Source organism: Acomys russatus, chromosome 11, assembly GCF_903995435.1.
Source record: "Acomys russatus chromosome 11, mAcoRus1.1, whole genome shotgun sequence".
Classification (NCBI taxonomy): domain Eukaryota; kingdom Metazoa; phylum Chordata; class Mammalia; order Rodentia; family Muridae; genus Acomys; species Acomys russatus.
In genome coordinates this window covers 51,724,012-51,750,503 of record NC_067147.1, presented here as the reverse complement: position 1 = coordinate 51,750,503, position 26,492 = coordinate 51,724,012, and the positions used below count along the sequence as shown (strand labels likewise).

The window sequence follows — 26,492 nt, the reverse complement described above, 5'->3', positions numbered from 1 at the left end:
CCTGGCATACAGGTCCTTCCTCAGGAGGGCAACACACAGGCTCCAGTGCATGACTGCCTTGTCTGCTTGGATAACCCACAGAAACCTGGCCTATCCTAAGAAGGACTGAGGTCTTGTGTGCAGGTGAGACAGCCTGTATCCTTGCTGGTGACTGTGTCCCCGGGTCAGTGTCACCATCTCTCTCTCTCTTTCTGGCCTGTGGCTCTAAAATATCCTGGGCTCAAAAAGAGGGAGCCCTCTACTCTTCCTCATGTGGAACCTCCTTCTTTCAGGAAGTGAAACAGGGACCTGATAACTCAACTGGGACAGTCACATAAAGAGTAGGAGCAGAAGCTGGGCGGTGGTGGCGCACACCTTTAATCCCAGCACTCGGGAGGCAGAGGCAGGTGGATTGCTGTGAGTTCGAGGCCAGCCTGGTCTACAAAGCGAGTCCAGAACAGCCAAGGCTACACAGAGAAACCCTGTCTCAAAAACACACAACAAAACAAAACAAAAAATAGAAGCAGAATCCAAAGATTCAGGCTGTAGTTCTTTTTTTTGTTTGCTTTTTGAGACAGAGTTTCTCTGTGTAGCCTTGGCCGTCCTGGACTTGCTTTGTAGACCAGGCTGGCCTCCAACTCACAGAGATCTGCCTGCCTCTGCCTCTTGAGTGCTGGGATTAAAGGTGTACGCCACCACGCCCGGCTCAGGCTGTGGTTCTTGAACTAAGTGTTCATTAATACCATTTATGGAGGCAGGACCTTAACCTCAGAAGAGTCTGACACCTCCAGTCCAGGGATGCGTTTCCATTCTGGCCCTTCCTTAGTGCCCTGCTCTCCTGCCCGGGTCTGGAGTTCCTCCTGTCCTCCTTCTGGTATTCCAGAAGGTGCTTTCTCCATCTCAGTAAAGCCTTATCTCACAAGACGTCTCTCTACTCAGTTTCTGAGCCAAATTTGCCATCACCACCGACTCCTAGCATCAGGAAGTGGACAGCCAGGCACCCGTCCCACGAGGCCTGCATGGAAGGCACTGATGTCAGTGGGAAAAGCCTGAGCTCAGGGAGGCTGGCCTAACATGTCACACGTGGCTTTCCAAGTTATACCCAAGCCAGAAAACAGCATGGGCAGGTGAGAACGGAACCACACTGGAGCGTCAGGTCACCAGTGGGATCACTGCTTCCCCCCTCCCCACTTCTTCCTTCCTCCTGGGATCACACGAACAAGCCCTGGTTGCCAGGAGACAGCGCAGCCACCGTGTAGGCGCGCCATGAGTCACCCAGACCCTTTACAAGCACTTGGTTTCCTTCCTAAGTAATGAAGGTCCAGTGACCAGGGGCTGGGGTGGGATCCGGCCGTCTCCCCGGTGTCTCTTCAGTAACAATGACAGTGACAGATAGTAACAGTAATAACAGCACCAAACGCTGACCAGGTCTGAGTGACACATCACCAAGCCCCAGAACGATTCATGTCTCCCACTCCCAGGGATAGGTAAGGAAACGAAGCTGGAAGGGGGAGGGGGCCGTGACTCACTCGGGTCACACGGGCAAGCCGGCGGGACTAGGGAGTTGACAGAGATCATCCTCTTTAGCAGACTGTTCAGACTCTATGAGCTCTTTGTTCAACATGGCTTCATTTCCTAGGCTCTCAAAAACCCGATTTGAGTAAGAGTCCTATTACATCAGTTTTGCTCTACCTTGTATTTATTAATTTTTTTTTTAGGGGGGATGCTTTATTTTGTGTGTATATGTACCTATGTTTGTGGAGGCCAGTGTTGGGGGATGGTCTGAAGGCTGTCCACCTTGTGTTTATTCAGTTAGGGTCTCTCGCTGGCCTGGAATTCATCAAGCAGGGCGGGCTAGCTGGCTAGTGAGCCCCAGGGACCTGCCTGCCTCAGTTTCCTCAGTGCTGGGATTACAAGCAAGTCATCACAGTGGGCTTCCCCTCCCCAACACTTTCTTTTTAAAACGTGAATTCTGGAGATGTCATTTAAGCCTCAACTAAGCCATTTCTCCTTCACACTGTCCCTATTTTCACACTGCTTATTTATTTATTTAGGATTTTTTTTTCCCCAAGACAGGGTTTCTCTATGTGGCCTTGGCTGTCTCAGACCCTCTTTGTAGACCAGGCTGGCTTCGAACTCACAGAGATCCGCCTGCCTCTGCCTCCTAAATGCTAGGATTACAGGCGTGTTCCACCACACCCGGATCCATTATTTAGGCTTTTTTGCGACAGGGTTTCTCTGTGTAACAGAGCCCTGTCTGTCCTGGACTTGCTCTGTAGACCAGGCTGGCCTCAAACTGATAGAGCTCTGCTTGCCTCTGCCTCCTAAGTGCTGGGATTACAGGTGTGCGCCATCACCTTTGATATTTAGTTGGGTTATTATTTTTATTAAATTAACTTTTTGTGGTTTTTTTTCAAGACAGGGTTTCTCGGTGTAGCCCTCTCTGTCCTTTGTAGACCAGGCTGGCCTTGAACTCACAGAGATCTGCCTACCTCTGCCTCCCGAGTGCTGGGCTTAAAGGCGTGCGCCACCATGCCCTGCTATTTGGGTTCTTTATCTCCTACCTTCCTCCAGGTAATATCTGTTTTCCTGACCTTCCTTCAGAAAAAAAAAAAAAAAAAATCCCATCAGGCTGGTCTAACACTAACCTGAATCCTGCTGGATTAGCATTTCCTTGTAGAACTCCACCCCATATCCTCCATGCCATCCTTGGCTGTAGAGTCCCACTTGGCTGCACTGTACCTGGAGTCGTGCCCTGTTCTATACAAAGGTGTCTCTTCCCTCTTTGGAAGCATCCTGAATATATATGTCTTTGTTGTCTTCACTGCTCTCTGGCTCTGGAAATTTCTCTTCTATTTGCTAGGATGGTACAGGGCACTCAGACTGGCTGATGGAAAAGCAAGTGCTTCAAGAAACATTCTGTTCATACAGAGGCATTACAGCAAGGGGGTGTGTGTCTAAAGAAGCTTGGTTTGATAAAGCAGCTTTGTTCTCTTTTCACTGAGACCCCTAGGTTTCTAGTGGTAGTACGCAAGAGGCCCTGGTTCAAATCCAGCTGTTCCCAGGAATCAAGGTGAAAATTCAAGTCAGTTAAGTCTCAACAACTAGTGGGACCTACATTTCTCTGTGTGGCCTTGGCTGTCCTGGACTCGCTTTGTAGACTATACTGGCCTCGAATTCACAAAGATCTGTCTGCCTCTGCCTCCCAGAGTGCTGGGATTACAGGCATGTACCACCCGTGCCTGGCAGTCCTAAACTTCTCTTTGCTTACTTGGTAAATCCACAAAGGAGCCAGGCACCAGTCTGTTTGCATCCTTGGGATCACCCTTGAGAGAGGCTGGGCAATACCAAATTCAAGAGGGTACCAAGTCTTGGGATGTGCACAAAGGATGCCCAGGTTGTTGGCAGATGCCAAGAGGGAGAAGGGGAGTGCAGCAATGGGTGCTGGCGTTAACAAGTCACAGATGGCATTGCTCACCAGAGGACAGGACACAACTGGGAAAGTGTCTCCTTGAACGTCAAGTGAGTGTTCTCACAGCCCGCTGCAGTTGTGTGTAGCAGCGCACACCTGATCCCTACGAAGGATGCTGAGGCAGTGGGACTGTAGCTGAGTTCGAGACCTGCCTAGGCAAATCAGTAAGACTCTGCCTCCAACTACAAGTAAGAAAGGAAGGGGCAAAAAAAAAAAAAAAAAAAAAAGAAAGGAGGGGGCCACAGAACAATGGGTGAGCGCTTGCTTAGCACACCCAAGGTCCTGAGTTCACCCCGTTCTCTTGAGTAAAGATCCGCGGCCATCGGGACACACACAGCCCTCAATGTGACAGCGTGGTGACAGTGGGTGCTTTCAGCAGCGGAGTCCAGTGTGAGGGCCTAACGCCACTAAAGGAGCTGCCTCTGGGAGAGAAAGTTCTCATGGGACTCCTGAGATCTAGGGATACAATGAGGACAAACTGTTGCAAGGTCAAAGCCTGACCCTCAAATTACTCCCAGGGTTCCCATTTCAAGATGCAATCTCCGATATGATGGGTGTCCTTAGCCTTTAAAATGGAGCTAAATAAAGTGTTTTCTCCTTAAGTAATCTGCCTCAAGCATTTTGTTACACTACAGAAAAGTGGACCGATGCAGCACACAACAAAAGGGCCTGCACCATCTCAATCATTTGACCTGTAACTGTCACCTGGTAGATGTGCAAACACCAACTCTTTTTTTTTTTTTTTTAAAGACCAATACTGAGGGCTGTAGAGATGGCTCAGTGGTTAAGAGCACTGATTTCTCTTCCAGAGGTCCTGAGTTCAATTCCCAGCACCCACACGGTGGCTCATAACCATCTACAATAAGATCCGATGCTCTCTTCTGGCCTGCAGGTGTATGTGCAGGCAGAACACTGGATACATAATAAATAAATCTTTAAAAAAAAAAAAAAAGACTAATACTGAGAGAGATATGGTGGTGCACACCTTTAATCCCAGCACTCAGCAGGCAGAGGCTCGTGGATCTCTGAGTTTGAGGCCAGCCTGGCCTACAGGGTGAGTTCAGGTCAGCCAGGGCTACACAGAGAAACTCTGTCTTAGAAAACAAAGCCGGGCGTGGTGGCACACGCCTTTAACCCAGCACTCGGGAGGCAGAGGCAGGTGGATTACTATGAGTTTGAGGCCAGCCTGGTCTACAAAGTGAGTCTAGGACAGCCAAGGATACACAGAGAGACCCTGTCTTGAAAAAAAAAAAAAGCCCAAACAAAACAAAAGAAGGAGGAGGAGAAGGAGGAGGAGGGGAGAGGGGGAAGGAGAGAAGGGGGAGGAGGGAGAGAAGGTAGGGGTAGAGGCTGGAGAGGACCCAGGCTCAGTTTGCACCATCCAACTCAAAGCCATCTGTAACTCAAGTTCCAGGGGACATGTTACCCTTTTCTGGCTCCTTCAGGTACCAACCAGACACACCTGTAGTACGTAGAAATACATGCAGGCAGAACATGCGATATGTATACCTTAAAAGAAAAAAAATTCTAGCCTGGCTGTGGTGGCACACGCTTTTAATCCCAGCACTCAGGAGGTAGAGGTAGGTGGATCTCTCTGATTTCCAGGCCAGTCTGGTCTATAAAGTGAGTTCTAGGACAGCGAGGGTTACACAGAGAAACCCTGTCTTAAACAAAAGAAAACAAATCTGAGAACTACCTTGGTGTCCAAGGGCAGTGTGATCACTCTGTGGCTGGCTCAGTACAAACGGTGGAGAAATTAGTGGCAGCTGCATGGCAGGGTTATGGACAGGACATTTGAAGGAACATTTTTGTTTTCCAGGCTGCTCTCCATGTATGACAATTCCTTCAGACCCCAAGCCAGCATACTTCCGCACTTAAAACAGGCAGCAGCCTGAGTCTCTTAGGACTCTGTCCAGGTAGGGGACTAATGTCAGTGAAGGGAATTGTGGGCCCTCCTCTCACAGCGAGAAATGATCCACGGAAGCTGGTCTTTCCCTTCATCACTCTTGGCACTCCATCTTATCACAAGGTGCATTTTCCTTCCTGGCCCCAGGGAAGGAAGCTGGTGCCTTTGGGTGTATGCTCCGTTCTCATAGGTGTCTTGGATGTTTCTTAGTGGCCTCGCACATAGAGAGAAAGTCTAGGCAGAGGGGCGCAGTACCCAAGACCCGACCCACTTCCACTGCGGGAGGAGGCCAGCTAGAAGTGGCTGGCCTGCATGTAGCAAGATGTGTAAGGATGGTGAGAGAGGAGGCAGGAGAATGCCTGGAAGGTCACAGGGCAGCAGCAGAAACGAGAGACCCAACTCCAAGGTGGACGGTGTCTCATGACCTCTACACGCATACTGTGCTGTGTTGTGCTCACACGTAAGGTAAATAAATAAATTCCCCTACAAAGAAGCTGCACTGGGAGGCTGGGGAGATGGCTCAGTGATTCAGAGCACTGTTTGTTCTTCCAGAGGTCCTGAGTTTAATTCCCAGCAACCACATGGTGGCTCACAACCATCTAAATAGGATCTGATGCCCTCTTCTGTCATGCAGATTTACAAAGAGACAGAACATTCATATACATAAATACATCCTTTTGAGTTTTTTTTTTTTTTTTTTTTTTAGGTTTTTAGAGACAGGGTTTCTCTGTGTAGCCTTGGCTGTTCTGGACTCGCTTTGTAGACCAGGCTGGCCTTGAACTCACAGAGATCTACTTGCCTCTGTCTCCCAAGTGCTGGGATTACATATGCGTGCTACCGTGCCCGGTTGTAAGTAAATCTTTAAGAAAAAAAAGTTTTTTTTTTTTTTTTTTTTTTTTTTTTAAGAAACACTATTTTAAAAAGAAGTAAATACTGGAACTTTTTCTTTTTGGTTAGTTCTTCAAGACAGGGTTTCTCTGTGTAGCCTTGGCTGTCCTGGACTCGCTTTGTAGACCAGGATGGCCTCGAACTCACAGCAATCCACCTGCCTCTGGCCCCCGCCCCCTCCAGTGCTGGGATTAAAGGTGTGTGCCACCACCGACCAGTGACTCCTACTTTTTTTTTTCTTTTTGGTTTTGAGACAGGGTTTGACTCCTACTTTTCTAAAGAGAGATGGTTTTATAACTGATTTTAGCCCAGGGCACCACCTAACCGTCTACCTGTGGGCTGCTAGAGTCATGGGAGAAACCACGGCTTCACCTGCAAGCACAAGTTTGACAGAACTCTGGGAACAAGATGGGATACAACAGAGAGAGGGGGGGGGAGGCCCATGGCAGAGCTGTCTGTCTACTCCGTCCGTCTGAAGAGTTAGGCTGTTTCAGCAGCCTCACAGGAGAAAGGCCATGAAGCATCCAGACGGGGTGGGGTGGGGTGGGGGTGGGGCAGGCTCACCTGGACCTGGCCTTTCCCCATGAGCTTGTCTGCGCTCTCGCCATCCTCCTTGGGAATTTTCATTTTGTTGTAACATTTTTCATAGCACAGTATCCGCAGGGTCTGGGAGCCTTCTAGCTCTATCTCAAACTCCTGTGGTTCCCCAAAAGAAAGAAAGTTACCGTGAGCAAACAGGTCGAACCAACACCATGTTTGAACTGTGTTCCAACAACAAATGGTACCCCTGCTGCCTCAGTTTATCCTGGGACCTTCATGAGCATCCTTGTAAGTATCCTTGTCACTACTTTGTGGTTCTCTGGATGTTTCTGGAAGCTCCAGAACCCTCTCAAATCTATTCTAATTCAAACTTGGCACACCAGCATCTATCTCCAAAGGGTAGTCTTGGTACCAGTGGCGCTGGGTTATTGTTAGAGACAGGCATTTGATACGTTTGGATGGTAATGGCCTGAGGTGAGCTCATTTTTAGGGCAGTTGAAGCGATTCTAGGCAGTCCTCTAATGGAAGACACACGTCATCGTTTATTTGTGAAAATCCAGAGTGTACATCTAATAACAGTTGCAGCGTCTGGGGGGTGCAGGCTTACTGATGCAGGTAATTTGCATCATGCAGATTCTAATAGTGTGGAACATCTGGGAGTTTCTGCCCTTTTCTCTAAATTCTTCTGGGAACCTGAGACCAAATGATGAAATCGAGGCTAGGAGTACAAGTCAGTGTTCAGCAAGTGCAAGCTCTGGCATCAGCAAATTATATTAAAAAAAAAACAAAAACAAAACCCGTAATCCATGGGTGGGCCAGACAGGAGGCCTTGGGACGGTCCTCTGAGCTTTGTCTGCAGCTTACTGTGGAGTTACTTGTTCTTCTATCACCCTCTCAGCCTCTGATGGATTCTGTACTTTCCATCCATGCTTATGCATGCATGTCTCTGGTTGGGCGTGCACATATGTGGTTGCTCATGTATGTCTCCGGTTAGGCATGCATGTCTGTGGTTAGGCATGCAGACCTCTGGGTTGGACATGTACGTCTCTGGTTAGGCATGCATGTCTGTGGTTGGGCATGCATACCTCTGGGTTGGACATGTCCGTCTCTGGCTAGGCATGCATGTCTGTAGTTGGGCATGCAGACCTCTGGTTGGACATGCATGTCTGTGGTTGGGCATGCATATCTCTGGTTCTGTGAAGATGTGTCAGAAGTATGTGAATTCCCTGGATGACCTGCATGTACACAGCAGGTGACCTAGACCTTCCAGGCCTCCCTAGAGCTTTGGATGATAACTCCTACTGAGACCTTCTGCAACCTGCCTAGAATCCATCTTAATTGTCTCACTGTGTGGGGTGGGGGTGTGAAATCCCCCAATCCCCTTGTTTTCTGAAAAGCCTCTTACGATGGGTCTCATGTGGCCTTAAAAAAAAGAAGGAAAAAAAGAAAGAAAGAAAGAAAGAAAGAAAGAAAGAAAGAAAGAAAGAAAGAAAGACAGGGCCTGGAGAGATGGCTCAGAGATTAAGAGCACTGGCCGCTCTTCCAGAGGTCCTGAGTTCAATTCCCAGCAGCCACATGGTGGCTCACAACCATCTATAATGAGATCTGGTGCCCTGTTCTGGCCTGCAGGTGTACATGCAGGCAGAACACTGTATACATAATAAATAAATAAAAATTAAAAAAAAGATGGGTTGGGCACGGTGGCGCACGCCTATAACCCCAGTACTCAGGGAAGCAGAGGCAGGTGGATCTGTGAGTTCGAGGCCAGCCTGGTCTACACAGTAGGTTCAGGATAGCCAAGGCTACACAGATAAACCCTATCTCAAAAACAAAAAAATTTTAAAAAGGTTGGAGCTGGTTATGCAGCCTACTCTAGTCTCGAAGGCTAGGTAATTTTCTTGCCTCTGTCTCCCATGTACTGTGACTGCAAGAACGCATCACTGAGCAAGCTTCATGTGGCTTCTTCCTGCCACCATCATAGCTTGCATTTGGCGCTCTGTGCTGATATGTCCAGAGAGGTGACCACTGGGGTTACTTCTTGCGCCCGTGTATAACGACAGACGACGAGGGGATGGACGCTACACAGCAAGACCTGGGATCTGGTCCCGCAGTCATATCACTAGCCACATGCCCAAGCTGTCTGGTGTTTCGTGGTTCACCCCTCGGTGGGCAACAGGTGAGAGGCAGCTCTGTGGCTCGGCTGCTCCACCTGTGTAGCCAACTTACAGGCCTGGTCTCTGTGAGGCCACGCTGCTCCTCAGGCCCAGTAAGATTTGGGGAACAGAAACGACAGACTACACAAAACTAGTACCTCAAGACAAGCACACAGGGCCCTTGGAAACAACAGGGGAGAGCCAGGGAGCCAGACTCATCAGCCCTGACAACCAGAGACTGAGGACTCTGGAAACCGGAATAGCCTCGGCAGCTCATTCCAGCTTCTGAGGAAAAATAAAACCGGAAACCTAACAATCTACAATAGGCCACAGCAGGACTTGAAAAGCCTTTTAAAGTATTCTTTCGAAACAGTTCTCTAAAAAAAAAACCAGGTTACTTCTCTGTGCTGGGAGTGGGTGGGTACGACTCTCAGGGACAGAGATAAAAATCTCTTGGCTCTACCACACACCTTCCCCTCCCCACCAACTAGGATATTCCAGGCATGAAATGTTGGCAACGGCGTGGCCTTCTTTCGGGGAAGCCCTTAGGGAGCCCCTGGAGATTAAGATCCGTGGAAAACATCCTAGTGGAAGCAGGCTCCTCACCTCACTCCAGTTTGGCTCAGTCGTGTCCCTGTAGACCCGTGTCTTTGCTTTATTCACAAAATACCCAAAAGAATCCACCTCCAGGGTGCAGTACAAATCTGTGAGAAAGGGACAGGACAGGGTGATCATTTTTTTTTGCCAGCCCCTTCTTTTTTTAAAATATATTTTATTAATTTATTCATATTACATCTAAATTGTTATCCCCTCCCTTGTATCCTCCCATTCCTCCCTCCCTCCCATTTTTCCCTTACTCCCCTCCCCTATGACTGTGACTGAGGGGGACCTCCTCCCCCTGTATATGCTCATAGGGTATCAAATCTCTTCTTGGTAACCTGCTATCCTTCCTCTGAGTGTCACCAGGCCTCCTCATCCAGGGGACATGGTCAAATGCTAGTCCCTTCTTAATAGCAAGGGTTACTTCCAAAACCAGGGAAAAAAGAAATGGTCTTTCCTTTGTAAAACAGCCCAAACAGTGTCTGGCACAAAACAGCCCCTCATGCAATGGCCCCGGCCCGGCCAGAGGAGCTGGGCCTCCTCAGTGACAGGGAGCCTATGTTAGGTGTGCAGGGGGGAAGGGGAATGTGGCATTGGAAGGCAGGGTGGGGTGAACACTGTGCTGCACGGAGAGACCACAGCAGGTGTCCCCTATCCCAGGAGTAAGGAAAGATGGAAACTGGAGACTTGAGGAAGCCCCTGTGATCTGAGCAGACCCTGACAGACTTCATCAGGCATAGAGTTAGTACACAAGAAGTTCCACACCAGTGCAGGGCACAGGAAGAGAAGGAGGCACTTCCTGTCTGGCTCTGTGTGTGTGTGTGTGTGTGTGTGTGTGTGCGCGCGCGCGCGGGTACAGGTCTGGCCATCTGTAAGTGGTAAATGGCAGGTGGGGGTTCTATGTTCTAAAAGACCCCCTGGATGAGGAGGAAGGGAGGACTGGTGGTGGGGAAGCCATGCCAAAGACCTAGAGGCATAGCAGACCACGGTGATAAACTATTTCCAGGACGGGCAATGACATTTAATGATAGGGCAAGGGGACAGTACGGTGGAACAGGACTGCTGTCAATGACAGTGTCATGAGTCCAGACAAATACAGAAAGAGACACTGGTGGAGAATGACATCTGCCTGAAGGCGAGGCGTCACGAGGCGGAATGGGGGCTGCAAGTGGCATGTTTGGCTTGGGGATTTAAGGTTAAAGAGTTAGACATCGGACAGGAAAGTACCATGGGAGGTCTGGAGAGTTGGAAAGGCAGTTCTGGCATCATCTGCCTATTACTGGATGAGCCCTGGGGGTAGGCCTGGCAAAGGAGGAAGATGCTCAGTGAGCATCCAAAGGGTTAATCTTGGCAATTTGCCTGGATTTCGAACTCTCTGCAAAGACTGCTGTGAGAGGTGACTTAACTAGGTTAATTAGGATGCAAACAGGCTAAATATAAAGAGTCCTGCTTCCTGACTGGATGCAATATGACCAGCTGCCTCAAACTCCTTCCTTCATGACTTCCCCTCCATGATGGAGCGGAGTGTGAGCCAAGACAAACCCTTCTCTCCTTAAGCTGCCTCTGTCACAACAACAAGAGCGTAACCAAGACAGAGACTTGGTACCAGGGGCGGGGGTGTTGCTGTGATAAACCTCACTGTGGTGCTAGGACTTTGGAACTGGTCTGCGGGAGGAAATGTGGCAGAGTCTGGAACTTTGAATGACGTCAGCGGAGTTTAATGAGCCCATTCTGGTGAGTTTGGAGGACCAGGAGACCCAGAGAAGTTTGGACAGTGGAGAGCCACCTTGTTAGGTTCCAGAGAGGAAGTGGAAGAGAGGCCATTCAGGTTATATTCTGGTACATAATCAGGCTGCGTTTTGCCCTGAGCACCTGAGTGATGCTGAACTTAAAAAAAAAAAAAAAAAAAAAAGCTGGGCGTGGTGGCACACGCCTTTAATCCCAGCACTCGGGAGGCAGAGGCAGGCGCATCACTGTGAGTTTGAGGCCAGCCTGGTCTACAAACAAACAAACAAACGACTAATTTGTTTCATGGAAGAAATTTCAAGGAAAGATGACACCTAGGCTGTCACATGGCTAATTCTCACTGTTCTTTTCCAGAAATAAAAACTTAAAAAAAAAAAAAAGTACAGTTTTGTTTTTGTTTTTTCAAGACAGGGCTTCTCTGTGTAGCCTTGGCTGTCCTGGACTCACTTTGTAGACCAGGCTGGCCTCGAACTCACAATGATCCACTTGCCTTTGTCTCTGGAATGCTGGGATTAAAGGCATGTGCCACCATGCTCAGCTAAACATGTACAGATTGTTAAGGAAAAGAGAGCAAGAAAGTTGAAAGCTGCAGCCAAGTCTCAAGGTGAAAAATGTAGCTGTAGGGCTGGAGAGATGGTTCAGATGTTAAGCGCCCTGGCTGCTCTTCCAAGGTCCTGAGTTCAATTCCTAGCAACCACTTGGTGGCTCACAACCATCTATAAAGAGATCTGGTGCCCTCTTCTGGTGGGCAAGTGTACATGCAGGTAAAATACTATAAAAGAAAGAAAGGAAGGAAGGAAGGAAGGAAGAAAGAAAGAAAGAAAGAAAGAAAGAAAGAAAGAAAGAAAGAAAGAAAGAAAAGGTGGCTGTAGCTATGAAAGATAAACCTTGTGCGTTGAAGTGGGACAAAAAGCAAGGTGCCCCGATGTCGAGCAAGACCTCACCCATCAAAGTCTCCAATGTGAAAACGCAAATTCATTTGAAAAGACAAAACTGAGAGTGCTGCTGAGGGAGTCCCTGCTCCCGGAAAGCAACTGCCCAGGGAAATGTCTCCCCCCGGGGCAGCGCAGCACAGAACCTGTGGCAACTGCAGTGCCAGGGGCCAGGCTCCGGCCCAAGCTGGCAACCGAACTTGGCAGCACTGCTCATGCGGCACTGGTTTTTACAGACACCAAAAGATGTGAGGTTGAGGGGGGTGTCATAGGATCTTACTCAATGGATCCAGGGAGGCGCCAAAGCCACACGATGTGTAACAGAGTTGGAGCATCTTCAAGGAGGGCTTAAGAGGCCAATGCCATGAGTGTACAGCCTAAGTTGCAATGGAGACCTAGCATGCTGAAGATGCCAGGGTCATGCATGGGTAGCCACCAAGGAAAGCTGTGGGCATGAGAGGTGCTAAGCAGTTCTGGCCCACGAGGGGCACTGCGTGAGGTGGAGCTGGACATGGGGGGGAGGGGCACCCAATCCTTTTGCAGTCCAGACAGACAGTTCTATCTTGAGTCCCAGATGCCGAACGTAAAGCTGCAGGGTTTAGTGTTTGCCCTGATGATTTTTTTACTCTTGCTTTGTTCTTACCACTCCTCGCTCTGGCCCCAGGTTCTTGCCTCTTGCTGCGGGAAATGTTTATTCTGTGCTATTTTATGTTGGCAACATGTAATTTGTTTTTGTTTTATAGGAGCTCAGATTGAGACCTGAGACGTTTCAAGCAGCGCTGAAGTTGTAAAACACTATGGGGGCGGGGGTGAGGGGGGGGAGGGGGTTGAAGTATTTTGCATTTAAGGTAGTCATGAGCCTGTGGGGACAAGGGGTTGAAGGTGTCAAGTTGACAGGCATGGAACTGTGATCACTAATCTTGATCATCAGTGCGATGGGAATTAGAATTGCAGAGGGGGTGAAAAATCTCTGGGCACAACTGTGCGGACCTCATCTAGTTTAGACAGAAGTGAAAAGAGGCCCCGCTAAACGCTCGGGAGCTAAATAGAAAGGACAAAGTGAGCTGAGCGCAAACATTCACCTCTGCTCCCTGACTGGATGCACTGTGACTGCGTGTCCCTGTCCCCGCACCCTCTTCCCTCCACGTTGGACCTGTGTGCCCCGTAACTGTAAGTCACAACAAAACTTTCCTTAAGTAGCTGTTGCATTTTTGTAGTACCTCCTAGCTTTTTGTAAAAATTGTTTTTTGTAGCATTTGTCACAGAGGTAAGAAAAGAAACGAACACAGGGGCTGAAGGACGGTTTAGCAGGTAAGAGGGGCTTGTCACCAATGCTGAAAACATGAGTTCAATCCCTGGGAAGCACACGGGACTCCTCCAACTTGTCCTCTGCCCTGGGATTATAGGAGACGCTGTGCCCAACTCCTTTCCACAGTACAAAAGATTATATCATCATCATCATTATCAGTGTGTGTGTGTGTGTGTGTGTGTGCGCGCGTGTGTGTTGTGTATGTGTGTGATCTATGTGCGCTGGCGCCTGTGTGAGCTCACAGTGCACGTATGAGGCCAGAAGGCAACTCCTAGAGCAGTTCCTCTCCTTTCATTGTGGGTCCCAGGGATTGAACTCAGATGGCCAGGCTTGTATAGGCAGCTTTTCTAGCCACTGAACCATCTCACCAACCCACTACTCATTAATAACAACAACAACAACAACAAACAAACAAACAAAAACAACAACAACAAAAAAACAAATGAACAAAAATTAACTGCATTTTCCTAGTGCTTGGTTTTAAGAGTTCCCTGTATACCCTAGACACAAGTCCCTTATCAGAGCCATTCCAGAACTTGCTGAGGCTCTTGTTGTGCAGCGACTGTGGAAAGGGTGAAAAAACTGTACTTGCCCTTCACTCTTGTACCGTGGGTCTGACTAGGGAGAAGAGCTAGGCTAGAACAGCTAGCTGAAAGAGAAAGGCGCGTGATCTGTCCAGCCCTACAGAACAGCCACATCTAATGAGCGAACACTGCCAACAGTCCTCTGCACTGGAACCTGGGCTTCCCTGGCATCTTGCAGCTGTCAGGCTTTGAGCTCAAATTCCAGACCCAATAATGAAAAGACCTGTAGGCAGGTGGCAGCTCATTTGCATGCAGGGTCTGAGATGGATATGGGGGCGTTGGAAAGCAGAGAAAGCAATCCCATACCCAGCAGGCTTTAACCAGCTTGGCCCCTCAAAGAATGGCACCCCCTGGTGGACCTCTGAGTGGCCTCCCTTAGTTAAAGTTTACTCACAGGCCCCAGCCCCTCCCTCCTGAAGCTACTTACTTGAACTCTGCTTAAAACCGGTGGCTGAGTGGATGATGACGTTCAGGAAGCCGTAAAGCCCAGGAGACTCATCATCTGTGTAAGAGACAGAGAGGTAAACCTTCCGCCCTCCTCAGGATGGGACGGGGAAGGTGATGACTACTTGATCCAGCACCCGGCAAGGTAGTGTGTGCCCACCATGGAATCTTACAGTCTAGCCTGGCTCAAAACATAGGTAAAAACAGTGGTTAAAACAAAGCTCGGAGCTGGGGGGAGCTGGGCTGAGGTGGCACATGCCTTTAACTCCAGCACACTGGAGGCAGAGGCAAGCGTATCTCTGTGAGTTTGAGGCCAGTCTGGTCTACAAAGAGTCCGGGACAGCCAGGGCTCTGTGTAACAGAAAAACCCTGTCTTGGGCCACACACTCCACCCCACCCCACCCCACCCCACAAAACCTCAGAAAAAAACAAAGCTCCGAAGAAAGGAGCGGGGTGACGTGGGCGTGGATGGAGCCAGCATGTTTAAACACATGCTCACATGAGTTAACTGAGCCCATAGGCACATATGAACAAAACTAGCCACGACTCTTAAGTGTTAGACAGGGTTCACATCCACTGTACTGAGTGGCTGTCACAAGCCTTGTAACCAGGGACAAAGGCCATGGTCAGTCTCTTCTACTGCCCAGCCGTAGCAGCAAGGGGAGAGACGGTGCTCCTAACAGACCAGCCCACTGCCGGGCAGCCCCGCCCTACCTTCTTTGTTGATGGTCAGTGGAATGTGGTGAACGGTCTGAAGTTTTACACACGAGTTGGTCAGCATCTGTAGCTCCACAGATGTCAGAGAGAAACTTTTGAAACCTGAGTAGGGGCGGAGCAGGTATAGAGACAAGTCAGGCCATGCTGGGTCTCTCATGTGCGCCCCCTCCCCCATCACCCCCCCCAACACATGGTTGCAGGGAGATTAGCAGGGCCCCCAGAGGATCAGCAATACCGCTCACAAACTCATGATCACACGCACAGACCTGCCACCTAAGCACGGACCTGCCACCTAAGCACAGCACCACAAGGCAGGTTTTCAACATGACAGGACAGCCTGGACACATCTCCCTGGTACTGGTAGGTCTCCCAAGCCAGACCCCAGTGTAGTTCTGTCCTCTACTCTGCTAAGGTGGGTTTGTGTCTCTCTCCGTCAGGTGAAGAAAAGGGCTTTCCCTCCTGGGTACAAGTCTGACTGGCGACGCAGATGCTGCCATACTTGAAATGGTTTGCATCCCTATGTTAAGCCAAGAATCTCTGGGCCACAAGCCCTGGCAGGAGCCTCTTGGGTCTCTCCTAGGCCACAGAAGCACTCAAAGGAAGAGGTGGTTTTAGCTCAGCGGAGGCACAAATGATGCTGAGCCTTGGAGACAGGCGCTCAGGATGGCTGCAGAGGCCCTGGCTGCATCTGCAGAAACTGAACCCCAAACTCCAGCTTCAACTCCGGCCCTCACCATGGAACAAACAGGCCTCCGAGGGCACAGTTCTTGGCTAGTGCAGCCCAAAAACTTGGGGTGAGGCTACCACTCTACTCCCAACCCTGGCCCAGGACAGTAGCTTGCAATCCCAGAGAAGGAAAATGCCACCAACAGAGGGAAGTGTTATTCCAGTAAGGATTAAGCGTCTTGTCTTGTGGTGAGCTAGGAGGAACCCAACACAGTATGGCTTCTTAGGTGGGTCCAGCCAAAGGCTCCTCCTGTATTACCACCTGAAGGGGAGGGCAATGGAGCCCCAGGGTAGTAGTTGATGACCAGGGGAGGACCCAGGAGACTGGGGACTATGCCATAAAGGCCTGACTGGGACAGGTGAGAAGGGCGGAAGGTGTGTACGCAGGTGTAAGGAACAGCTAGCAAAGATGAGGAATTTGGGTTGGTCTAGAGGAAAAGATCTCAGCTGAAGATCGAAGAGCAGGATGGGTGGGCTGGCACAATGGGGCTGGGGGGGATGTTCCGAGTAGGTGGGGCTCCGCAGGACATTTCCCCAGGGTCTAAAGGCCCCCCACCCCCACCCCCGACAAGAAGAGCAGAGGGGAAAGAGCTAGAACATCAAGAACCGTCTACAGAGAACCTGGCCGGCCCTGAAGGCTGAAGGCCAAGTCCTCTGGGTCCAGGGGCCACTCACATTTCTTCTGTTGCTCCCGGATGCTCTCTCTCCACTCGGCCCGCTCATAGTCAGAGGAAATAAGGAAAGTGTAGCTCTACGGTGAGCGGAAAGAAGAGCAAACCCCAGTTACCTCTACTGCGGCCGAATCAACACTGGGAGAACCCGGAGGGCAGAGTCTGAGACACACACCAGTTGGGCTGAGTCCTGGTGTGCGCACAGCCAAGCTGACCGCTTGTTGCACAGTCTCCTGTACTGACTGTACTTTGGGCCGTTGTACCCAAACACTGTATGGGCTTATGTCCAGCATAAGCCTTACCTAAAATGCCTGGGTCAGGGAATGACTCTGGCATGGGGTGGGGGTGGGGTAGGGGGTGAGACTTAAAGACTTGGAGGAGTTATGAGGTAGTTCTTTGAGGTGAGGGCCGATGGCACACCAATGTCTGCATCCAATCCATAAGAAGACAAGACAGGGACAAGGCTCTACGTCGTCTGTCAACTGCTCTCCCTGTGTTCACAGTACACATAATGCTACCGAGGGAGAGGCCCTGGTACCAGGTACCAGACCTGAAGAGAATGCCAATGACCCTGCACTCAAGGTCACGTCAGCAAAAGCCTCATGATGCCTCCCCTGTCCCCTCCCCGGTGCCTTTGCCACCTCCCAGCTGTAGAAGCTGAGTCAGCTGCCGTGGAGACTACAGCCCAAAGCACCACCAGAGGCATGCGTGCCTGCACATGACACGCTGCCCTGATCTCTCTTGGGATGGGGAGGCTGGCTGCTGCTGTGAAGGGCACACCTGGGCTGGAGACAGCAGACAGCTGGGTGAGTCTGGACTTGGCGGCTGGCACTCACCTTGCCGTTGCGGCTGTGGACCCGGAAGGCCATGCTTGGGGACATTAACAGCAGCAGCGATTCCTGTTCTGACAGCTTCTTCCTCAGCCTCTCCATGACTTTGCTGCCCTTGTTTGCTCTCTGCAGAGAGAGAACAGTCTCGCCTTTCTATCTGGAGCCAATGCCACCTGCTCCCCCTCAGTGTGGCCCACTGCTCTCCACCCTTAACCCCGGGCTCAGGGAACACAGACATCCTATCTGTCTTCTCAGTATAGCACAGGGCCTTCTCAGCCGTTGCTGGCGGTCTTCAGGGGATATGAGCAGCCTTTCCTTGGAGCTGAGCCTCAGCACAAACTAGGGATGTGCTCACGAAGCCCTTCTTGAAGGAATTAGGCCCTTCTCATAAAAGCGAGGGGAGGCCTTCAGCTTTTGAAGACCTGGACAGTATTCAGGGCTACTGGGACCTAGGGGACCTATTACCTGCTTCCTGTCTTGGCCACATTTAACAGGCCCCTGGGATGTTGCGTCGGGAGGAGAGCGATGAACATCACCATGATCTGATCAGAAATCCTCTCCCTGTCCTGAGCTGTGTGGAACCTTCCTGAAGCCACTATACCCTGAAAAGATGACTGTGGCCTCTTTTATAAGCTAGTGCCCCGATTCCCACAATAACAGCATGACACGGGATGGAAAAAGCCATCAGCAGGCAGCAGGGCCTCATGGCCCTGAGGACACAGCACTGGCTCTGCTTGGAGATACTCTGACCTAACATTGTGGTCTTGGGTCTCCCCTTGCTGAAGCTTCGGGGCTTTCCGGCATGCTCCTATGAATGCTACCTTTGCAGGGTGGAGATCTAGGAAGGGGCGTATAGGCTGAAGAGCAGCCCCCGTCCAACTGCATCCACTTCACCGGGGGTCCAGCGACGTGTCCCTGAGCTGAAGCTGCTCTTCTGATGATACAACTGTTTGTGGCTAATGCCAGGCCCCCACTTTCGCCTGGACTAACCCTAGACTCTGGGGGCTCACTCTCACTCTTTACGCCTTCCAAAAGTTCTCCAGAAGAAAATCGGGGGCTCTGCACTCCAAAGCAGCTAGATGGGCGGCCCTCTCCAGCCTCGCGTCCTAGACTCCTCTCAGCAATGAAGGGTGTCCTTTCTGTTGACAACACCGCATGGATGCTGCCTGAGCACCAGCATGGTGAACTCCAAAAGCTCCAGAGACAAGAATTTAAGAGGTGTCACGGCACAAGGCCATATCCTTTCCTCTGGCTGCCCCCCTCTTGCATCGGAGTCCAGGAACCCTGCCTTTCCAGCGCCTGTAATCCCAGTGCTCAGGGAGGCAGAGGCAGGCAGATCTCTGTGAGTTTGAGGCCAGCCTGGTCTACAAATCAAGTCCAGGACAGTCAAGGCTACACAGAGAAACCCTGTCTCAAAAAAACAAAACAAACCAAACCAACCACCAACCAACCAAAGAAAACACAAGCAGGAGAATGCTATTAGTTGCCCCACGCATGCACTCTTTCTCTGACTGACTTTTCATTTCTACCTGCTGTGACCTGGGGGTGGTGGGAAGATGTCCCCCCACTCTTGTGTACCTTCCTTGCTCAGGATCTGTGAGGGATAATCTTCCTGCTTGTTTCCTATTGTGGTAGTGTGTTAACTTTACATCTTCCATGAGAATACCCAGAGGCTACCTTAGGCTAGGTTGTCCTCAGATGCAAGGATGGGGCGGAGGAAAGGGAAGGGGAAGGATGACATTTGGGCAGGGCAGGCTGAAATTAGACATGGGTCAGAAAGGAGCCACAGGAACAAGCCTTCCATGCAAGGGTCTCTGTTCACAAGTCAGGCAAGTGCCGCTCTGAACACCATCGCCAGTACACCTCACTTCCCATCGAGGCTAGGCTGCTAGTGACTTTGTTATGAGAACTCAAATTTAGTTTGGTGCTCTCAAACAACCAGAGTCCAGCTCGGACCAGATACAAAGTACTCTACAAGCTGAGAACTCTCAGGGGCCCCAGCAGATCCTGGAGACCAACTGTGGGGCCAGATGCCTGCCTATGGCCAAGAAAGCACTTGTTTGGTCTGTTTGTGAGGGCCCGCTGAGCACTCAGGCCACACGGAACCTGGCGCTCTCCCAGACGGCCACACCTTTTCTCGTTGGATGTCACTCTTGATTTGGGAGATTTTGATTTTCAAGGCATCCAGTTCCTCATCCGGCACCAGAGGGATGTTGGGTAGCGCCTCCAATTCATCCACCATCTGGAAGCTGAGGTCCGTGAGCGGAATGTACCATTTACAGTCATATTGCTGGGTTTTGCTGGGGCGGAGAGGAGAGAGACCATTAACAGACTGTTACTTCCCTTCGCTAATATCACTGCCTTTGAGAATGGGGAGCCATAGGTCCGCAGCTGCGCCCTTTACCTGACTTAACACTCGGCACACGTTTCATGTCACAGGTCAGGCTGTGGTTGACAGCAGACACTGGCAGCCCCGGTTTTGAACAGGACGGGACTGAAGCTCAGAGCCATAGAGTCTGAGAGGCTACGATCCACCTGTTATCACGTCACTTGACAGGCAGGGAGTGGGGGGCCCCCTTCTGAGTGGATTAAGTTCATTTGCACAAGGTCAGTAGAAATGTGTAGGGGATCCTGCTGTGTTCTGGTCTGGTCTAGCTTGACTGTCCTGGCTCCATTCCAACCTGGTGTATCCTAGGCAGATTGCTGGTGGTGGCAGTGAGGTGTGTGAGTGTGCGCGTGCACAAGTGAGCATTCTGGGCAATTTACTGGTGGAGGCAGTGACGGTGGTATGTGTAAAACTTAGTTGGTGTCACAGCTCAGTAGGACAAAAGTAGACATACCACCTAGTGACAGGCTGCTGACAGGGGAACAGCTCTGGCTCCAGCTCTGCAGCCCCAGACATTGACTCTTCTAAGATGGTTTATGATGAGACAGACCTTCCTCCAACAACACAGGAGTCATAACCCTGTCTGCCCCTCATTACAGGAGGCAGAGACAAGTCACTGGCCCTGGGACCTCACACCTCCAGGTGGTTAGTGACAACCCTGACTTGGAGCCTCCCATCAAATCCAGATGGAGACAATGTAAGGAGTGGTGGTGGTAGGGTCTACCATGCTATTACTCATGTCTGTCACAAACCCACCCTCCCAAAGCATTGTGGTGAGGGCACGGGCAACGTCACTCACCCCCCGCTTTGCTTCTTCAGCTTGGTGCACAGGAGCAGGTCGGTGAACAGGAAGATGTGGCGCAGCTTGCGGGCCCCCTCCACCAGCTCCACCATAAAGCTGTCCTTTAGCAGCTGCCGGTGCTGTGGGCAGAGTGTGGACAGGGGGCGCAAGTCAGGGTGGTGGACGTGGTGGGGAGGTGGGGCCCTGGACCCTCTAGGCTCAGCAGGGACAGGGAGACCTTCTAGAAACCTCTATCCCTTAGGGGATTTTCACTCTCTCTCCATTTACTTACTAAAATGTCCTATTCATTCATTTGCCCACTAACAGATGGGGCTGCAGGCGTCTCTTAGGTTCAGCCAATTATTTGGGTTCCTCCTAGATGCCTGGGTCACAGAAGAACACCAGAGAATAAGGGACATCGGTTCGGGGTGGCCAGTGCCTCTGAGGTCTTAACCTGAGGTCAGCCACATAGAAGCGATGCTCCGGTCAAGTGACTGTTCCCAGGCACACACACAGTACTCTGGGGACTGACTGGACAGCCCTTCAGTAGGGAGAGGATGGGCCCAGTAGTTGTTTGGAATGAGGCAGTGCTGGGGGACGCGGGCTGGGTCTGATGCTGAAGGCTTCAAGGAGCCGTGGGCCTATGTCTGGACCCCAGCTCCGACCTCTCTCTAGACACCTGTTGCCTAAGAACAAAGCCACAAAGCCAACAAAGAGAACAGGTGGCAGCACAGGATGTATGTGACCTGGGTGATAGGCGGGCAGGGCCTAGAACAAGAAAAAGAATATGAAGATAGCCTCTCGGCAGGTCTCAGAGCCTCCTGTACCTCAGCAGTCCATCTGAGAGTCAAGGAGCTCGGGGACAAGGGACAAGCCGCCTCACTTGTACAGTGCAAGAAGTTGCTGGGCAGGCACAGTGAGGAGGCAAGTCATTAATTTATTCAGACGATGCCAGACACCTCATGTCGGTTTTAGGTGATGTGCCACGCCGAGGACAGAGACAGGATGAGGCACTGCTGTGAGCCACACCTGCGCCGAGTTCAAAAATAAGAAAAGGGCCCCAGCAAGGCCATCCCAAGGCAGCAGCGCAATCAAGAGGTGTATTCATTGGTCTTGGGACTTCACAAGCCAGGGGGTTGTATGTGTGCGCAGGGGAGAGACCTGGCTTCAAGAGGGCTTTCCAGAGGGTGACTGCTCTCCAAGCTGCCTGGGAAGGATCTGTAGGTCAGAGGGACACAACAAGGTGTCTAGCCAAGCCTGAGGCGCAGCTCCCGCTCCTGCTGAGGAGCAGGAGTGCTCCCTACCCCCATCACAGTGGACTGGGAGCTGTACAGTGCCTCATTCCCCTGTGACTGCAGTTTCCATCTCCATAAACTCTTACTTCCGCACTCTGTAGAAGTCAGAATCTGGTGCAGCCTGGACAGGCCCTATGACATCCCCTGTCACGGAGGGCTACACGTCAACATCACAGGCCGCTTGGCTCACAATGGCCACCTGACTGCTTGCACTAGACGGTCAAGTGGTTTTTTTTTTTTAATAGATTGGTATCCATATGGGGAAGGATAGGAAGGCCATCAACATGCTAAGACCATGACTCCCTCATTCTCACACATAGTACCTCCGCAGGGCAGAAGGCTTTCTGGGTGACAGCAGCCACAAGATTCAAGAAACCGTGTGTATTCATTTGCCTTTGGGGAGCCTAGCCTTTAACAGCTGAGTCATCTCCCCAGCCCAATAGTGTGAACATCTGAAGAAATGTCGGTGGGGGGCTGGAGGGCAGAGTCTAGAGACTGGGCTCCAGATTTCTAGGCCTGTGGTAGGGATACACAGAAGTAGGTCCCCAGACCACAAGGTGGCACTCTTCTTTCTAAACAAGGTAACAAGGTAACGGAACTTTTCGAAATAACCAGCAGAGGGCACCCCGAGCTCGGCCTAAAAGCCGTGGGTTAGTAACGTTCAAACGTTCACCTGGCACGGAATGCTTTCCCAATCTCATACAGGATTAAGAGATTCCAAGAGGCAGATTTAGCTTAGTCGGGGCGAGCACTTTTGCTCTCTCAACAGTTATTTAACACCCCTCTCCGGCTTTGTCACGGAGCCTTTCAGCACTTCCCAGCCAGCCCCACCCACCTGGCCTCCCTTGTCAGTGAGAGCTATTCCAGGAGTGTGTACGTCACTGGTCACTGCCTGGAACACCAGAGCTTTTCCAGTGAGAAGCAGCCTGGGATCTGGATTCTGAGCTCCAGGGCACGGGACAGTTCCACCCAAACGGAACACCCAGTGGCCAGGGAGGAGGGCCATTCCAGCCTTTGGGACAACAGGTGGGGTCCCAAACATTAACAACAGCTCACCCAGGAAGGGAGGTCTGGAGTCAGAGAATCAAAGGGGTCAGAGGGTGAAAAGACAACAAGGGGAAGGAAGAGAGAGGGCAGGTCTAGTTCTATGGGATGAGGACTGTCCCAGGCCTGGAGGAACTGAGTTCCAAGGCTGGCTTGGTCTGCTCTGGAGTTAAGATGGCTCTGAGGCTAGCTAGAAGCTCTACTGTGTGGGGAAGGGGCTAAAACAGTTTCACTTCTTCCATCCCCTATCTGCCCAGACCCCACCCCACCCCCACCCTGGGAAACAGCTACAGGGAAGGAGAGAAACAGGTCCAGGGCAGACACACTCACTCCAGGGGGGAATTTGTGATAAGGAACCAGTGAGGTTAGGTGGTGAGTGGAGACCCAACAGTAACTGTACAAAGCCCCAAGGCTTTGTGGGTTGGATCTTTAACTAAGAAGCCGTCACCACCAATCGCCTCTGTGGCCTCTGCCACACCCTTCCTGGAAACCTGGCTCCCCTGTAGACTCTGGTCAGTCAGGTTTGGCTGGGCCAGTTCACAAGGCATTAATGGGGAGTTCATTAGTCAGGAGACACCTCACTCAGGAGTGCTGGTCAGCCTTGTTATAGGCCTAGAGTATAACATAGGCTCAGCAATGGCTTCTGGTCCAGCCTGCCCTGATTCTCCAGGCACACAGGCAAGGTTGAGGCGGAGCCAGGCAAGGTCAAGGCAGAGCCAACCTCTGTTAACAGCCCCGACAGTGTGCTAAAAAATCAAATGAGGCCAGGCCAGAGCTGTTGACTCCAAGTCTCACCCAGTGTAAACCTCTCACACCCCACCCCTGCCCCAGGACAGAGCGGAAGGACAGATAGCTCAGGACCTTGCTGGACCCAGGTCCAAAGATTCTGTAACTCAGAGGAGCCGTGCTGAAAGGGCGAGAGTGTGAATACGAGGAAATGGAGATTGGTCATGTGATGTGTGCATCTTCCTGTGTGTGGCTGCTGGTGTTTGGGTCCTGGTTTCTACATGTGTACATGTCCCTGTGTGCTGGCAGGTGTTCCTAATCATTTGTCTGTGTCCCTCTGTTGTGAGGCAGAATAGTGGAGGAAGGTATGTGTGTATGCTTTGGGGGGAGGGGGGGAGATGGGAGAGGGGAGAGGAGAGGGAGGAGGGAGCCACTGTCTGGGAAATAGCACCTGGAAGAGACACCACTGCTTTCTTAAGTAGCCAACATGACCAGGCACCCTGGATCCCCTCCACATCCATAGCCTGTCCCCTGGCATCACCTGGGAACCTGCCCATCCAGGGCCTCCTTTAGGAAGACCAAATTTAGAAGCACATCGCTATGGGCTTAATGTATATACCCTCTTTCTCCTTGATGAGGCTGGTTTATTTCCTCTCTGTCTCTGTTCCTTTACAAATCAAACGGGGAGGAGCGTGTGAATGGGACACAGGCTGAACTATATAACTCAGTGACAAAATGCTTGTCTAGCACATACAAGGCTCTGGGTTCCACGCCAGTGTCACAGATAGAAAAAGTGAAACTGGGAGGAAAAAGACCTGCTCGGCGGCCTTTTATTTAAATATATATATACACACACACACACATTTATTTATTTATTTTTGAGGATTAAATGAAATGATATAGCCATGGGGCCTCCCATGGGCTATTGGGTACCACTTGCTGAGGCTGTTGTGGGTGCTGAGGACTGAATCCAGGGCTCTTGTGTATTCTTACACTGCACTACACTTAAGAGTTCTGAGCCCTCTGCTGGGGCTGTGTCACCTCTGCTCACCGCCCTCTCCTTAATACCTCCTGCAGATGGGTTTGACTTTCCCCAGCAGTAGTTATTCAACAACTCTGTGTGTGTGTGTGTGTGTGTGTGTGTGTGTATTCGAACGGAGTCCAGGTTTCAAACACGATGGTCCAAGTCCTCTCTCTACCTTAGCTCCCAACTCTTTTTAACCATCAGCAGGAAAGCCTCGTGTTCTCCTCCACCTGCACTCCGTTGCCTCCAGGCCTCAGCCTTCACTGGCACTTTTCCCTCTGGCGCCATTCCTTCTTCTGGCACCTTCAGAACCCACTGCCCGCCTTCCTCTGCAAGGGGCCTCTAGGATCCCAGGCAGAGAACGGGCATCATCCCATACCCTCACAGGCACCCTAGCAAGCCCTAGCAGCACGCGGTGTAAAGCTCGTAGCAGACAGGCAACAACTGCTCGGAGGGAATTACCCAGCAGCGGGGACCCAGCTATCTAACTGTGAAGCTGACTCAGCTAAACCAGTGTGCACCCACCCACCAGCACACAGGACTCAGGCCTGGAAGGAAAACAAGTCTGAGAGATCCTTTCTTGCAGAAGCTGAGAGTGGGGGTGTGCCCCTACTCCCCACCCTGGGCAGCTCCTGCTCCACGTGGTTCCTGGTATGTTGGGATGAGGATTCTGGCCCGCCAGGGTAGCTGCTGGCCAACGTTCAGTTTGGAAACCACCTCTAACGCTGCCTAGACACTTCCAAAAAAGGGGCAGCTCTGGAGCTAGGAGACTTGGCTGAAAAGCAATGAAGAGATCATAGGAAACTACAAACTAGGTGCTGCCCAGGGCTCACATCGGGGGCATCTCTCCACAATGTCTGGATTCACCCCGCTGGGAGGCGTATAGGTTTGTTCCCTGGTTGGTGACATGAAGGGTGCCTGCCACCGTCTTCAACACAGAAGGCATCTCCAGGTCCCCACTTCTGTTTCATACTATCTGTACGAGGTCACACAACCCTTTCAATTTCACAGAGGTCGCTGTCCTCAGGGAGCATGGATGCTCATGTCACAGGCAAGCACTGGGGGAGGGTCAACGTGGGGTTGGAAGGTTGCCCTTCTGGCACCAGCATCAAGTGCTGTGTCGTTGGAAGGATACCAAGGAGGATGCTGAGGATCCAACATGTCTGGGGATCAGGGACACACAGGTATACCACTTGTCTGTTATCTCGGCTTAGTCAGCCCTGAGGCACTGGGGGTGGTGCTGGATAAAGGGATGTGGGTCAGCAAAATTTCAGAGCCTATAGGAGTAGTCCGCTCTCCCCTATAGCAGCTAAGGTAGCACCGACTGACTGCTCTGCAGGTTGAGGCTCCAGCTTTCATAAAACACCCTGCCCTAACACCTGAGACCTGTGGACTGATGTAGGTACAAGGGTTTAGCCGCTACCAGGTGACATCTCATTTTCCTCAGTCCCCAAGTGAGCTGATTTAAATGCTCTGAGTATTTCTTTTATGGGACCCTAAGCAGTAGGCAGGAATACAGGAGTAGACTTGGTCCCATATTTTTTTTTTTTACTATTTACTTATTATTTATTTTTTGCTTTTTATTTTTTAAGATTTGTTTATTATTTATACAGCATGTGTGTGCGTGCATGCCAGAAGAGGGCACCAGATCTCACTATAGATGGTTGTGAACCACCCTGTGGTTGCTGGGAATTGAACTCAGGACCTTTAGAAAAACAGACAGTACTCTGAACCTCTGA

General features: G+C 51.0%; 1 protein-coding gene across 1 annotated transcript in view; it reads right to left on the bottom strand.

Moving 5' to 3' along the window:
- Bcr (BCR activator of RhoGEF and GTPase) overlaps positions 1–26,492 on the bottom strand; it is a 125,803-nt gene that overhangs the window by 12,715 nt on the left and 86,596 nt on the right. The window contains exons 9-16 of the mRNA XM_051153215.1: positions 20,683–20,804; positions 19,629–19,797; positions 17,504–17,623; positions 16,672–16,747; positions 15,268–15,372; positions 14,537–14,611; positions 9,545–9,642; positions 6,810–6,941 (exon numbers count right to left, since the gene is read on the bottom strand). Coding sequence (XP_051009172.1) covers positions 6,810–6,941; positions 9,545–9,642; positions 14,537–14,611; positions 15,268–15,372; positions 16,672–16,747; positions 17,504–17,623; positions 19,629–19,797; positions 20,683–20,804 — 897 coding nt within the window. The remainder of the gene's footprint in view (positions 1–6,809; positions 6,942–9,544; positions 9,643–14,536; positions 14,612–15,267; positions 15,373–16,671; positions 16,748–17,503; positions 17,624–19,628; positions 19,798–20,682; positions 20,805–26,492) is intronic.